This window comes from Triticum urartu, chromosome 1, assembly GCF_003073215.2.
Source record: "Triticum urartu cultivar G1812 chromosome 1, Tu2.1, whole genome shotgun sequence".
Lineage (NCBI taxonomy): Eukaryota > Viridiplantae > Streptophyta > Magnoliopsida > Poales > Poaceae > Triticum > Triticum urartu.
The window spans coordinates 309,861,367-309,877,057 of record NC_053022.1 but is presented as its reverse complement, the minus strand read 5'-3'; the positions used below and the strand labels follow the sequence as shown (position 1 = coordinate 309,877,057).

The 15,691-nt window shown below is 49.4% G+C and overlaps 1 protein-coding gene across 1 annotated transcript; it reads right to left on the bottom strand.

Annotated features, from left to right (window-relative positions):
* Positions 1-972: 972 nt before the first annotated feature.
* LOC125509377 (monocopper oxidase-like protein SKU5) lies at positions 973-6,623 on the bottom strand. The gene is made up of 6 exons (XM_048674348.1): positions 6,203-6,623; positions 5,979-6,088; positions 5,599-5,869; positions 5,339-5,477; positions 1,427-2,447; positions 973-1,332 (listed from the first exon to the last, which is right to left on the bottom strand). The coding sequence occupies exons 1-6, from the start codon at positions 6,323-6,325 to the stop codon at positions 1,206-1,208; spliced, it is 1,791 nt and encodes a 596-aa protein (XP_048530305.1). The 5' UTR covers positions 6,326-6,623; the 3' UTR covers positions 973-1,205.
* Positions 6,624-15,691: the final 9,068 nt, after the last annotated feature.

Below are 15,691 nucleotides of genomic sequence, written 5' to 3'. Positions count from 1 at the left end.
TCGCGTAAGCACAACCGTGTCTCTCGCGGAAGCAAAACCGTGACTCTCACGAAAGAAAAAAAAAACAGAAAATACGTTTTGTTTTTCCCTTTCCGAGAAGCACGGCCGTGACTCTCGCGAAAGCACAACCGCGCCTCTCGCGAAAGCAAAACCGTGACTCTTGTGAAAAAAAACAGAAAACACGTTTTTTTCCGTTTTTGAAAGGCACGGCCGTGACTCTCGATAAAGCACAACTGTGCCTCTCGCAGAAGAAAAACCGTGAATTTCGCAAAAAGAAAAAAAAGAAAACGCGTTTTTTCACGCAAATTTTTTTTTTCAAATTTTTTTATCGAAAAGCTAAGATAGACCGGGGGGAAATCAAAATGTCGAAAAAATCGAAAAAAACCGTTTAAAAAGCCGAAAACGCATATGGAAAAATAAAATAAATAAAATCCGAAGAGAACGTCTAGAACGCGACACGTGACGAATAGCTGAGAGCGCGCCAAGTGATGCTGATCGTTGCGAGGCTCTCGAAGAAGCGCTCGTTAACTAGTTGCTCCCGGCTCAGCCTGGTGCGATGGTGCGCTGAGCGGTGGTGGACTTCAAACCCAGGCCCAGCCCCAGTCAAATGGGCGACGAAAGGAGCCCAGTGGCAAATTGAATACCACTGACGACGCCGGCCAGGATTCAGAATTTCGGAGAGCGGCGCAGAGTCGTGTGGCTGCCTGCAATCAGGTGATTCGGTAATTCCTGGACGTGCCACTGAAGAAGACCAAAGGACAAACGAATTCGGTTATGATTCAACAACCGTGACCATGAATCATGGTTCTGCAAGATGCCCTGTTGCTTAGGACATGTTTATCTCATTATCTGGACGAACCTGTCTGTTTGATCGATCGCCTTGCCGTCGGGCATTGAACACCAAAAAACTGACGCGGGTTTCAGTTAAGATGAACACACGGTAGTTAGTTGAGCTAAATAAATTCTACGGAGTAAAAGAATACGGAGTATATTAGAATTGCTCCTCGCGAACAAATCAAATAACAGTCCTCAGACAGCCTCGAGGTGAATGAATAAACACGATCGACCGTTCCTAATGCTACGAACACAAAACACAGTGCATGGGCAATTGGTACAGTCCAGTGGCACCTCTGATCCTAACCTACACTACACACACGAAGAAGTCACCTCAGACGCGGCACAAAAAATGGATCCACGGTGCCGCGCTACGACGCGAACACGAGGGCTCCGACGACGAGCATCACCAACGCCACGATCTGCCTCCGCACAGCCAACGGCCGCACGGCCGCCGCAGACGCCGCCGCCGCCGCCTTGTGATGAGGGGTCTGCTCCCTGGAAAGGAGTCGAAAACAGTTAACAAAAGACACATGAAAAAGAACAGCAAATGTGTTTGATCAGATGAGGGATCGCGGTTCGGGGGCCGTACTTCTGGTACTTGTGGAGCTGGCCGCAGTAGAGGGCGTTGCGGGGGACGGCCATCTCGGTCTTGTTGGCGCCGTCCTCGGGGTTCACCACCCTGACGTACACCTCCTGCCCGAGGTACCACGAGTCGAGGTTCTGCGACCGCACGTTCCAGAACCCCACGTTGTCCAGCGACACCAGCGCCGCCGTCCAGGCGCCGGGGTACACCTGCACGGTGCTGCGCGCCACGCTGTCGCCCTTGTTGTACGTGCTCCGGCTCGCCTCCGTCCACTCCCCGTAGTCCATCCCGACGACGAACACGGCGTACCCGTCCACGTGGTAGCTCTGCATCCGGGTGTCGTTGTTCTGGAAGATGAGCTCCATGAACCCCCGGTAGGTGCCGTTGATGACGGACCGCGCCACCCGGGGGGCGGCGTCCGGCGCCGGCGGCCGCTCCGGGAAGTCGAGCGTGTAGGCGCCCTCCACGCCGTACGCGTCGGCGAGCCGCAGCGGCGTCTCCGGCGGGACGAAGGACAGCCCGTTGAGCGCCGCCCTAAGCTTCCCGCCGATCTCCACGGGCGCGGCGCTCCGCAGCAGGTACGCCTGCGTCACGTTGATGGAGGAGTAGCGGAAGGAGCCCTGCGGGTTGGGCCGCGCCGCGCCGGCGCTGAGGTTCCAGCGGACGGAGCGCGCCTGGTTCATGGAGAGCGTCTTGTCGTACTGGTCCTGGGGCGGGTCCGGGAGCGGGCCGGACGCCGGGCCGCCGGAGTTGGAGTAGCGGAGGAGGGCGACGCCGGTGACGCGCTGCCAGAGGGACTCGTTGACGATGCGGGCGCTGGCGACGACGTAGTAGTCGGAGCTGGCGTTCTGGTCGGTGGTGAGGAGGAAGGAGTAGGACTGGCCGACGTGGACGTCGAGGCTGCTGTAGTTCTGCTGCGTGGTGTAGGACCCCTCCGTCTCCACCAGCAGCAGGTTGTGCCCCTGGATCCGGAAGTTGAGGCTCGTCGACGTGCCCACGTTGTGCACCCGGATGCGGTACGTCCGACCTGCTCCATGTGCATCATGACCGGATAAATAGAGTATCACAAAAACTGATGAGATTGCAGCGGTGGATGTGCTACATGCAATTTCCAATGGCATCTTTGACGGTTGAGTAAATTCCACCGTTGCATTCGAAGCTAACATAGTCTCAAAATAATTTCAAAAAAAAAAACATAGTCTCAAAATACCTGAAAAAAGACATAATCTCAAAATAAGTGACTCAACTTTAGTAGTTAACACCGAGTGCATAAGGTAACATCTCCGCTCCATATTGGAATATACTCCCTCCGTTTCTAAATACATTTGTCCTTTTAGAGTCTTCAAATGAACTACCACATACGGAGGGAGTAGATTCACTCATTTTGCTCCGTACATAGTCATTTGTTGAAATATCTAGAAAGACAAATAATTAAGAACGGAGGGAGTAGCCGAGTAGGAGTAGAACGCATGCATGCACATTTGAATCGGGATGCTGCCCGTCTGAACCTTGCCGATCTTCTCCAGCATGACGGGCAGCGGATCCAATGGATGACACCCAGGCCCGGATCCTGGCGAAGCGGCAGGCCATGGTGACGTGTGCCCTCGCACTAGAGCAAATCGGTGCAGTAAGTGCCCTTACCGGCCTACGCCCGCAATAGGACGACGATGAAGCTGGTGACGCATTCGACATATTAACAACTCCAGCAGCAAGCACATCCTTCTCGACCTGGTGGTCGTGAATGAACTTCCTCCGTAGTCATATTTGATCATGCCAAAATTTGGTAGTCCAATTATATGTATGATTCCTTATACTATGTCCTAATTGATCTATGTGTGTTGATCTATACGAACTATGTGTGTTGTTTTTATGTTGAATGAGATTGTATGGATTTGAGTGTCTGCATATGAGGGGGGCGGGTGTGGAGGCGGACAAACGAGGGGTGACCGAGTGCTGTCCACAAGCACATCCAAGTGCGTCTACGCATGTTTAGGGGGTCAAATTAGATCAATCCAGTTGTAGATCCTCTACGACATTGGAGAAGATGATGCTAAGAAGAGAAAATAGCCTAATGCAGGTTGTACAAACTACATATTGCAGTAGAAGGACATAACAAGTCAAACTCACAAAAGGTAAAAAAAGTTCAAGTTAAACTTTTTTAAAAGTGCAATCTAGCAAAACGTCTTGCCAAAAAGTTGCGTTTCCGGCGAACTGAGCTCAATTGGTTAGGTTTCTTGAGGTGAAACTAGCCCGTCAAGGTTCAGGCCTTCTTTGGTTCATAGGATAGGAATTTTATAGAAATAGAAAAATCATAAAAAGTGAGATGACATGCATGTCAATTCCTATAAAAAAAAAGATGTCATTTGATGCATAAGATAGGATTTTTTTCCATTGAGTCTAGGCTAATGTTTTTTTCCTCCAAAACGTGAAGGATTGATTCCTATCCTACATAGGGCTTGTTCTGAACCTCTCCAGCTTCTCAAGACTCCACAATTCCAGCTTCTCATCTTGGCTTCTAGCTTCACACAGCGACTTCTCAAAACTCCACAATTCCAGCTTCTCATCTTGGCTTCTAGCTTCACACAGCGACTTCCATCCGTTCGGGAGCAAAATTAGCTTCTCCATCGCCAGCTTGGGCTGGCAGCAGCTGCTGGCCTGCCTAGTGCCATATTGGGCCGGCTGGGCGCCTAGCCCACATTCGCTACAGGTCGTCTTCAACATTCAGCTCACGCAAAAAAACAAAGTAGACACATAACTAATGCCAATTACCCATCAAATCTGGTGATTTAGACCCCGAATCACATCAACTTGAACATCAAATTTGCTGCCCTATTGGTCGCGAATCCATTCCATCAAAGGGCACAACCTATTGTTTATTAATAGAGGAGATCGAAAATGCATACGCCATGGCCGAATCAGAGCCCTCTGCCCTGCGTTGGAGCATCAGGGGCTTGGGGCACGCTGCTAGGGTGGAACTCGGAGGAGAGGAGGCAGCGGGGATAGTTGCGGTGGCGCCGGCGTCGCAGCTCCGTGCAGACGCGGGGTGGCGGCGGCGCGTAACCCTAGCGCTCGGCCTGGAGAAAGGACGAGAGGAAGAAGTCGTGGGTGAGTGAAGTACCGAACCGTGCAGTTTTTCACTTGGCGGTGGCAAGGGGTGTAATTTACGCGAACTCCACAAAAATTGAGAAGTCGTGGAGCTGGGAATACCCAGCTTCTCCAACTCCGTGAAAAATGCACTGAGGCCCAATATAGCTCACGCGTTCGGCCCAGCTTCACGCGCGGAGTTGGCGGAGCGTGGAGCTGGAGAGGTTCAGAACAGGCCCGTAGGAATAGGAATCCATTCTTACAACCCAAAAAGTTTCAAAGGAATTTTTTCTTTGCAAATTCTATCCTATAGAATTCCTACAAAAATCCTACAAATCAAAAGAGGCCTCAGGTTCTATACTTGGCACTTGTTCTCACGTTTTTCTGGGTTTATTTAAGCTTTTCTGGGATGTTTATTCGGTGGGAGAAAATGTTCCCGCCAGACTATGAGGCGCCTGTGGCGACTTCATCAATCTCAAGAAGTGATACCGGCTCAGTCTATCTAAGGTGATCACATGGGTACTATGTGCGTGGGTGCGTTGATATGTGAGTTTGTATGAGCGTATGTATCTGTATTTTTTTTTGCGCCACTTCTATTCTCTTCCTCTTTTCTGGAACCACATTACTCTAATTCTCTGAAACAAGATTCTTATCCAAGGAGAAGACAGAGGTCTGAATAAAAGCGATGCAACTTGCGCAACCTGCTCCTCCACTTCTCAAGTTTTTTTTTCTTCTGCCAGGGATTCTTGTCATTGAGCTCTGAATAAAAGTGATGCAAGTTGCCAACCCAGAATGCAAGTAGCAGTAGTGCTATGATGGGGGGCAACGAATTACCGGGATGCACATCGATGGTCTCGTGCTCAATGCCGGCCGGCACAAGGCTGTCGTTGTACCGGTACGGGCCCTTGCCGTTTATCAGCACGCCGTCCGGCATCCCGAGCTCCTTCCCTTCGTCCAGCATCTTCCTCAGATCCTGCAGCGGGGAACCACACGGTCGAGCAATTAAGTCAATGTGGCACTGTATCTCCTTTAAGAAATCAGTGGGGCGCGGTGGTTAACGTGGTGGCCGGAATCTTGTGTTTACGACGACGCACCGTGTGGTTCCTGTTGTACCAGTCGCCGATCAGGATGGTGATGTCGCCGTCGGGGCGGCCGAAGGGCACGGCGATGACGCCGCGGTTGTTGACAACGATGCCGCCGAAGCCGCCGGCGGCGCGCTGCAGGCCGGTGGAGGGGAAGTAGAAGAAGCTGCCGATCTGGTCCTTGACCTGGAACTCGTAGGTCCAGTTCCACCCGGACGGGATGGGGCAGTTGGTGCCCAGCACGCCGTCCTGCCAGCAGTTCTTCCGGTGCTGGATCCCGTTCCTGCATGCCGCCGCGCAACACAATTCTCAGTTGCCCTGCTTGCTGCGACTTGGGAGGAATTAATGGCGGCACCGCGCGCGCGAGAGAGAGTGTGGGAGTGGGCATGCACCATGTGATTAGGAGGGGCTCGTCGAGGTCGTTGAGCACGTTGACGACGACGTTCCAGTTGGTGGTGATGTTGACGACGGGCCCCGGGAACTTGCCGTTGATGCCTATCACCTACCGGCAACAAGGAAACGAAAGGGATCCTTAAAAACCAGACGGGGGGAAAGTAAACGGAGGATAATGCCTGCGCGACGAGTGATAGTGAAATGGTTTGCTAGCTTGGCTTGCCTGCTGCTTGACGCCGAGGGGCGCCGCGGTGACGTAGGAGACGTCCCAGTCGAAGAAGGCGTAGGGGTCGCCGGCCATTGCCGGCACGGCGGCGAACACCACCAGCGCCAGAAGCCGCCACATTGCGGATCGAGCTCGGCGGTGTTGGGAAATGAGTAGTTGCAGCGGAAGAAGCGACAGAAAGAGCAGGTGATTCGGTCAGTGGCGCTGCATTGTGGAGAGCAGAGAGTTGGACGGAGACGGACAGGGGAGGACGGAGGCCTCTGGCTCGACAGCCTGTACGCAGAGGGGGAGCGCGTGCGCGTGTATTTCAGGGTGGGTCACAGGGTGGCGTGGCGCCGCGGTGGACGGCGGCTGCGGTGGGGGAGCGTGAGACGTTGCTTGCAGAGCTGCAAATGCGCTCAGACTGAGCGCGGCGGGGGGAGTGGAGCCTGCTCGACCGGTGGCAGCAAAATTTGCTCGGTCTTGTCTTTGGGGTTAGCGCGATACTGGATAGATTCGGTTACCGTTGTTAGTCAAAGCTCACGATGGTCCACACGTATTACGAAGGAGTTTGGCCCCAACCACAAAACATCTGCTTCCAAGTTTGAATTTGGACCCACGAAACGGAACCCTAGTGTGTACAGAAAACTCTACAAAGTTGGTAGCCACGGGCTGGAGCTCGGGGAGGGAGCGCCCACGTTGTGATTTGTGAAGCGCGCGCGGCGCTCCAGCACCTGCACATGCGTGGCGTGGGAGGGGACGGGTCCTCGAGGGCGCCAGCGAACGGCCAGCACTGACTGGAGGGGACGGGTCCTCGAGGCCGCGCGAACGTGGGATCCCATGCGCGCAGCCGCGGCGGCGGTGGACTGGGGCAGCGGTGGCATTGGCTGCGGTCGGTGCGCGGTGCGACGGTGGCCCCCACCACCACCCCTCGCGCCATCCTCATCGGCGCCGCGCGGGCACGTGCTTGCATGGGACCGGCTGCACGACAGGGAAGGCTGCCTCTCCGCCGGAATTATCGTCCCGGACAGGCCGGTGATTCTGTTTTCACTGCCGCACGAAGAACTGTTTGTCCTTCTCTGTAATTACTTATCTTCTTTTCGAGCGAAATAAGAGCTGCCAACTCCAGCGCACGATCCCGAATGTACGTCCGTTTGACCCGGATTCTGTTCAGAGCGGCCAATAAGATCATGTCAGGGTCTTTTATGGAATGCGGAGGCCGTGCGTCCAACACACAGACGCGTTCTTTGACCGCATCATGTCCGCCTTTTTTTTCAAACACAAATATTCAAATAAATCACGTCCATAGTTCATGCCAGCGGCCTTAGTTCACGTCGGCAACACAGTCCGCCTACACGATCTCGCCCGCAACGCGATTAGCCTCCAAAATGAATAGTTTCTTCGCCGGCAACACAGCCAGCCTCCAAAATGAATAGATTTCTCGCTGGCATCCATGTCAGCCTTCAAAAAGAACGACCACGGCCGAACAGACCACCTAATTCAGGCCGTCGGCGTCGAATATCTTCTTTTGCCGGGCCTCGAACCAGCTCCTCGTCTTCTCGCTCATCTTGCTCAAGTCCACGCTCATGATCGCTAGCGCCACCTCCTTTGCTTTGATTGCGGCATTGGCGGCCTCAATGTCGAACTGCCTCTGCCTGGTCGTGGCATTGGCGACCTCGATGTCGAGCTGCCTCTGCCGGGACGTCTCCTCCACGTCGATCTTCCTCTTCTTGGCCGCCTCCTCCATCTCAAGCTTCTTCATTTGAAACTCCAAGTATTGCTTCATTTGCTCCTCCTTGCTTTGTCGTTTTTTCTCGTCCCTCACCTCCTTCTGAGACATCATGCCGTGCAAAGTCTCATGCAAGGCCGTGAATGACGCATCACGCTTGTCGTCCACCTTGAAGTTGGTCTTGCCCCTCGGCCTCTTCAACGCCTCACCATCTCCACCTTCGGACAAGATGGGGTCGCGCGCTGGAGTTGGCCTAAGAGCAACTCCAACGCGCTGACCCATTTCGTCTGCGGGTGTCCGTTTGAATCACCGCGGATAGAAAAGTCGGTCCAACGTGTCAACCCAAATGTACGCGCATCTGCTTTTCGTCCGTCTGCCGACCTATTCCCGGACCAATTTTGGGCCCGATTTGCATCGGCCCGGACTCGAAACGGACGCGCGCGTTGCGCATCTACCCCCCGGCCCGCTAGTTGGTGGCACATTGGCCATCCTCTGCAACCGCCTCGTCGTCTACGCCGCCCGCCCTGTCGCCGTCGTCGCCCAGTTCTGGTGTCTCTGCCAGCAGTTTGTGCCTCCACACCTTCCCCCACACCGCCACCTCCCATGTCGCCGTCACCACCGCCTCGTCGCTGGGCCACTGTAGCTTCCCACCCCCACCCCACCAGTCCGACGTCGCCGCGAGCACGAAGTCGCCCCCTGCCGGCCCGACCAGCTCCTTCGTCCGACACACCCCCCCCGCTGACGCCGCCACACTCGTCGGATGCCGCCAGGCCAGCCACCTGGTCCAGGGGAGGTGCGGGTCTCATCGCCGGCCAGCTTCTTCGTCGATGCCCACAAGATGTTCGATAGTTTACCTCAAGGTACAAATGGACTCAGTCGACGAGTTCTTTTTCCATAATTTTCTGTGCGACTCCGACGATTCCTCGTCCGATGATGAGGAGATGTTGGCTGCTATGTTGGTCCATGACCACTTTAATAGGCAGCGGCCGTTGTTCCGGGGCTCAATCCTGGGGCACATTCCGGCGTTGAATCGGAACCGAGAGAGCGGCCATTTGCTTCTTTGGAGGACTACTTTGACACAACCAACCCGCTGTTCAAGCATTAGAAATTTCGGCAGCGTTTCCGTATGGCTAGGCATGTTTTCAACCATATTAGAGAGGTGACAGTCAGATATGATAATTATTTCGAGTGCAAAGAGGATGGCCTTGGGAAGATTGCCTTCTCATCTTATCAGAAATGCACTGCAGCTATCTGGATGCTTGCATACAGAGTGCCCGATGGTCTTGTTGATGAGTACGTCTGTATGAGCGAGTCTACGTGCCTAGAGTCCATGTACAAGTTCTTCAAGGCTGTGATTGTTGTGTTTAGCCATGAGTACTTGAGAGAGTCGACTGCTGAAGATACAACCCACTTATTGGCGATGAATGCCAACAGGGGCTTCTCAGGCTTGCACTATCATACTTGAGGCAGCGGCCTCAAAAGATCTCTGAATCTGGAACTCTTTCTTTGACATGGCCGGATCGCACAATGATATCAACGTGTTTCAACACTCGTTGGTGTTTGCAAGGCTTGCCAAAGGCAATTGCCTGTCGGTTAATATTAACATCAACGGCCACAACTACAACAAAGGTTACTACCTAGGTGACGGTAATTGTGAAGACAATCCCCAGCCCCGTCGGAGAGAACAGGAAAAGATTTGTCCAAGAACAAGAGAGTGCTAGGAAGGATGTCGAACGTGCCTTTGGTATTCTTCAATCTCGATGGGGCATCGTTTGTTATCCTGTTAGAACTTGGAACACCAAGAACTTATGGGAGGTGCTGACTGCTTGTGTGATCATGCACAATATGATCATAGAGGATGAGCGCCGGAACGTATATACAATGTAGGTCACGAGTGTTCTGGGCCTTGCCGCATGTGGCATTTTAAATTATCCTGAATATGTAAGACAATTATTAAGAATTATTAACCGTTGCCATTGTAAATTTGCCTCAACGGCGAGCAGAGCGCGCGTAGGGACGCCAAAGCGAAGCGTGCCGCGGCTGCCTCAACGGCGAGCAACCACGTGATACGTCTCCAATGTATCTATAATTTTTGATTATTCCATGCTATTATATTATCTGCTTTGGATGTTTAATGGGCTTTAATATCCTCTTTTATATTATTTTTGGGACTAATCTATTAACCGGAGGCCCAGTGCCAGTTTCTGTTTTTTTTGCCTATTTTAGTGTTTCGCAGAAAAGGAATATCAAACGGAATCCAAATGGAACAAAACCTTCGCGAGGATCTTTCTTGGAACAAACGTAAACCAGGAGACTTGGAGTAGAAGTCCGGAAGTCCGCGAGGCATCCACGAGATAGGAGGGCGCGCCCAGGGGGTAGGCGTGCCCCCACCCTCGTGGGCCCTACGGAGCTCCACCGACGTACTTCTTTCGCCTATATATACTCTTATACCCTAATAACATCAGGGGAGCCACGAAACTGAAGGAAATATGCCCTAGAGGCAATAATACATTTATTATTTATTTCCTTATATCATGATAAATGTTTATTGTTCATGCTAGAATTGTATTAACCGGAAACATGATACATGTGTGAATACATAGACAAACATAGTGTCACTATTATGCCTCTACTTGACTAGCTCGTTGATCAAAGATGGTTATGTTTCCTAGCCATAGACAAAGAGTTGTCATTTGATTAATGGGATCACATCATTAGGAGAATTATGTGATTGACTTGACCCATTCCGTTAGCTTAGCACTTGATCGTTTAGTTTGTTGCTATTGCTTTCTTCATGACTTATACATGTTCCTATGACTATGAGATTATGCAACTCCCGTTTACCGGAGGAACACTTTGTGTGCTACCAAACGTCACAACGTAACTGGGTGATTATAAAGGTGCTCTATAGTTGTCTCCAAAGGTACTTGTTGGGTTGGCGTATTTCGAGATTAGGATTTGTCACTCCGATTGTCGGAGAGGTATCTCTGGGCCCTCTCGGTAATGCACATCACTTAAACCTTGCAAGCATTGCAACTAATGAGTTAGTTGCGGGATGATGTATTACAGAACGAGTAAAGAGACTTGCCGGTAACGAGATTGAACTAGGTATTGAGATACCGGCGATCGAATCTCGGGCAAGTAACATACCGATGACAAAGGGAACAATGTATGTTGTTATGCGGTTTGACCGATAAAGATCTTCGTAGAATATGTAGGAGCCAATATGAGCATCCAGGTTTCGCTATTGGTTATTGACCGGAGACGTGTCTCGGTCATGTCTACATAGTTCTCGAACCCGTAGGGTCTGCACGCTTAACGTTTCGATGACAGTTATATTATGAGTTTATATGCTTTGATGTACCGAAGGTTGTTCGGAGTCCCGGATGTGATCACGGACATGACGAGGAGTCTCTAAATGGTCGAGACATGAAGATTGATATATTGGAAGCCTATGTTTGGATATCGGAAGTGTTCCGGGTGAAATCGGGATTTTACCGGAGTACCGGGAGGTTACCGGAACCCCCCGGGGACTTATGGGCCTTAGTGGGCCTTGGTGGAAGAGAGGAGAGGCGGCCAGGGAAAGGGCCGCACCCCTCCCCCTAGTCCGAATAGGACAAGGAGAGGGGGGCGGCGCCCCCTTCCTTCTTCTCCTCCACCTCTTTCCCCTCTCTCTCCTAGTCAAACAAGGAAAGGGGGGGGGAGTCCTACTCCCGGTAGGAGTAGGACTCCTCCTGGTGTGCCCCTCTCAAGGCCGGTAGCACCCCCCCTTTCTCCTTTATATACGGGGGCAGGGGGCACCCCAAAGACACAACAATTGATCGTTTGATCTTTTAGCCGTGTGCGGTGCCCCCCTCCACCATAGTCCACCTCAATAATACTGTAGCGGTGCTTAGGCGAAGCCCTGCATCGGTAGAACATCATCATCATCACCACGCCATCGTGCTGACAAAACTCTCCCTCAACACTCGGCTGGATCGGAGTTCGAGGGACATCATCGGGCTGAACGTGTGCTGAACTCGGAGGTGCTGTGCGTTCGGTACTTGATCGGTCGGATCGTGAAGACGTACGACTACATCAACCGTGTTGTGCTAACGCTTCCGATTTCGGTCTACGAGGGTACATGGACAACACTCTCCCCTCTCGTTGCTATGCATCACCATGATCTTGCGTGTGCGTAGGATTTTTTTTGAAATTACTACGTTCCCCAACAGTGGTATCAGAGCCTGGTTTTATGCATTGATGTTATATGCACGAGTAGAACACAAGTGAGTTGTGGGCGATACAAGTCATACTGCTTACCAGCATGTCATACTTTGGTTCGGCGGTATTGTTGGATGAAGCGGCCCGGACCGACATTACGCGTACGCTTATGCGAGACTGGTTCTACCGACGTGCTTTGCACACAGGTGGCTGGCGGGTGTCAGTTTCTCCAACTTTAGTTGAACCGAGTGTGGCTACGCCCGGTCCTTGAGAAGGTTAAAACAGCACCAACTTGACGAACTATCGTTGTGGTTTTGATGCGTAGGTAAGAATGGTTCTTGCTCAGCCCGTAGCAGCCACGTAAAACTTGCAACAACAAAGTAGAGGACGTCTAACTTGTTTTTGCAGGGGATGTTGTGATGTGATATGGTCAAGACGTGATGATATATACATTGTTGTATAAGATGATCATGTTTTGTTGAAGTTATCGGCAACTGGCAGAAGTCTTATGGTTGTCTCTTTATTGCATAAGATGCAAGCGCCAAATAATTGCTTTACTTTATCACTATGCGATAGCAATAGTTGCAAGAGCAATAGTTGGCGAGACGGCCATGTGACGACACATTGATATAAATCAAGATGATGAAGATCATGGTGTCATGCCGGTGACGATGGAAATCATGACGATGCTTTGGAGATGGAGATCAAAGGCATAAGATGATGATGGCCATATCATGTCACATATTTTGATTGGATGTGATGTTTATCTTTTATACATCTTACTTTGCTTAGTTATGACGGTAGCATTATAAGATGATCTCTCACTAAATTTCAAGATAAAAGTGTTCTCCCTGAGTATGCACCATTGCCAAAGTTCGTCGTGCCCAGACATCACGTGATGATCGGGTGTGATAAGCTCTACGTCCATCTACAATGGGTGTAAGCCAGTTTTGCACACGCAGAAATACTCGGGTTAAACTTGACAAGCCTAACATATGCAGATATGGCCTCGGAACACTGGAGACCGAAAGGTCGAGTGTGAATCATATAGTAGATATGATCAACATAATGATGTTCACCATTGAAAACTACTCCATTTCACGTGATGCTCGGTTATGGTTTAGTTGATTTGGATCATGTGATCACTTAGATGACTAGAGGGATGTCTATCTAAGTGGGAGTTCTTAAGTAATATGATTAATTGAACTTTAATTTATCATGAACTTAGTCCTGATAGTATTAGCATATCTATGTTGTAGATCAATAAGCTCGCATTTAGCTCCTATGTTTTATTTTTGATATGTTCCTAGAGAAAACTAAGTTGAAAGATGTTAGTAGCAATGATGCAGATTGTATCCGTGATTTGAGGTTTATCCTCATTGCTGCACAGAAGAATTATGTCCTTGATGCACCGCTAGGTGACAAACCTATTGCAGGAGCAGATGCAGATGTTGTGAACGTTTGGCTAGCTCAATATGATGAATACTTGATAGTTTAGTGCACCATGCTTAAACGGCTTAGAATCGGGACTTCAAAGACGTTTTGAACGTCATGGACCATATGAGATGTTCCAGAAGTTGAAGTTAATATTTCAAACAAATACTCGAGTTGAGAGATATGAAGTCTCCAACAAGTTCTATAGCTAAAAGATGGAGGAGAATAGCTCAAGCAGTGAGCATGTGCTCAGATTGTCTGGGTACTACAATCGCTTGAATCAAGTGGGAGTTAATCTTCCAGATAAAATAGTGATTGACAGAATTCTCTAGTCACCATCACCAAGTTAGTAGAACTTCATGATGAACTATAATATGCAAGGGATAACGGAAACGATTCCCAAGCTCTTCGTGATGCTGAAATCGACGAAGGTAGAAATCAAGAAAAGCATCAAGTGTTGATGGTAAACAAAACCACTAGTTTCAAGTAAAGGGACAAAGGGAAGAAAGGGGAACTTCAAGAATAACGGCAAACAAGTTGCTGCTCAAGTGAAAAAACCCAAGTCTGGACCTAAGCCTGAAACCGAGTGCTTCTACTGCAAAGGGACTGGTCACTGGAAGCGGAACTACCCTAAGTAATTGGCGGATAAGAAGGATGGCAAAGTGAACATAGGTATATTTGATATACATGTTATTGATGTGTACTTTACTAGTGTTTATAGAAACCCCTTAGTATTTGATACTAGTTCAGTTGCTAAGAATAGTAACTCGAAACGGGAGTTGCAGAATGAACAGAGACTAGTTAAGGGTGAAGTGATGATGTGTATTGGAAATGGTTCCAAGATTGATATGATCATCATCGCACACTCCCTATACTTTCGGGATTAGTGTTAAACCTAAAATAAATGTTAGTTAGTGTTTGCTTTGAGCATGAATATGATTGGATCATGTTGATTGCAATACGGTTATTCATGTAAGTTAGAGAATAATTGTTGTTCTGTTTACATGAATAAAACCTTCTATGGTCATACACCCAATGAAAACGGTTTGTTGGATCTCGATCGTGGTGATACACATTTTCATAATATTGAAGCCAAAAGATGCAAAGTTAATAATGATAGTGCAACTTATTTGTGGCACTGCCGTTTAGGTCATATTGGTGTAAAGCGCATGAAGAAAATCCATGCTGATGGGCTTTTGGAATCACTTGATTATGAATCAGTTGATGCTTGCGAACCATGCCTCATGGGCAAGATGACTAAGACTCCATTCTCCGGAACAATGGAGCGAGCAACAGATTCATTGGAAATCATACACACTGATGTATGTGGTCCGATGAATATTGAGGCTCGCGACAGGTATCATTATTTTTCTGATCTTCACAAATGATTTGAGCAGATATGAGTATATCTACTTGATGAAACACAAGTCTGAAACATTTGAAAAGTTCAAAGAATTTTAGAGTGAAGTGGAGAATCATCGTAACAAAAATAAAAGTTTCTACGATATGATCGCAGAAGTAAAATATTTGAGTTATGAGTTTGGCTTCAGTTAAAACAATGTGAAATAGTTTCACTACTCACGCCACCTAGAACACCACAGTGTAATGGTGTGTCCGAACGTCGTAACCGTACTTTATTAGATATGGTGCGATCTATGATGTCTATTACCAATTTACCACTATCGTTTTGGGGTTATGCATTAGAGACAGCTACATTCACGTTAAATAGGGCACCATCTAAATCCGTTGAGACGACACCGTATGAACTATGGTTTGGCAAGAAACCTAAGCTGTCGTTTCTTAAAGTTTGAGGTTGCAATGCTTATGTGAAAAAGTTTCAACCTAATAAGCTCAAACCCAAATCGAAGAAGTGCGTCTTCATAGGATACCCAAAAGAAAATGTTGGGTACACCTTCTATCACAGATCCGAAGGCAAGATATTCATTGCTGAGACTGGATCCTTTCTAGAGAAGGAGTTTCTCTCAAAAGAAGTGAGTGGGAGGAAAGTAGAACTTGATGAGGTAATTGTACCTGCTCCCTTATTGGAAATAGTTCATCACCGAAATCTGTTCCTGTGACTACTACACCAATTAGTGAGGACACTAATGATGATGATCATGTAACTTCAGATCAAGTTACTA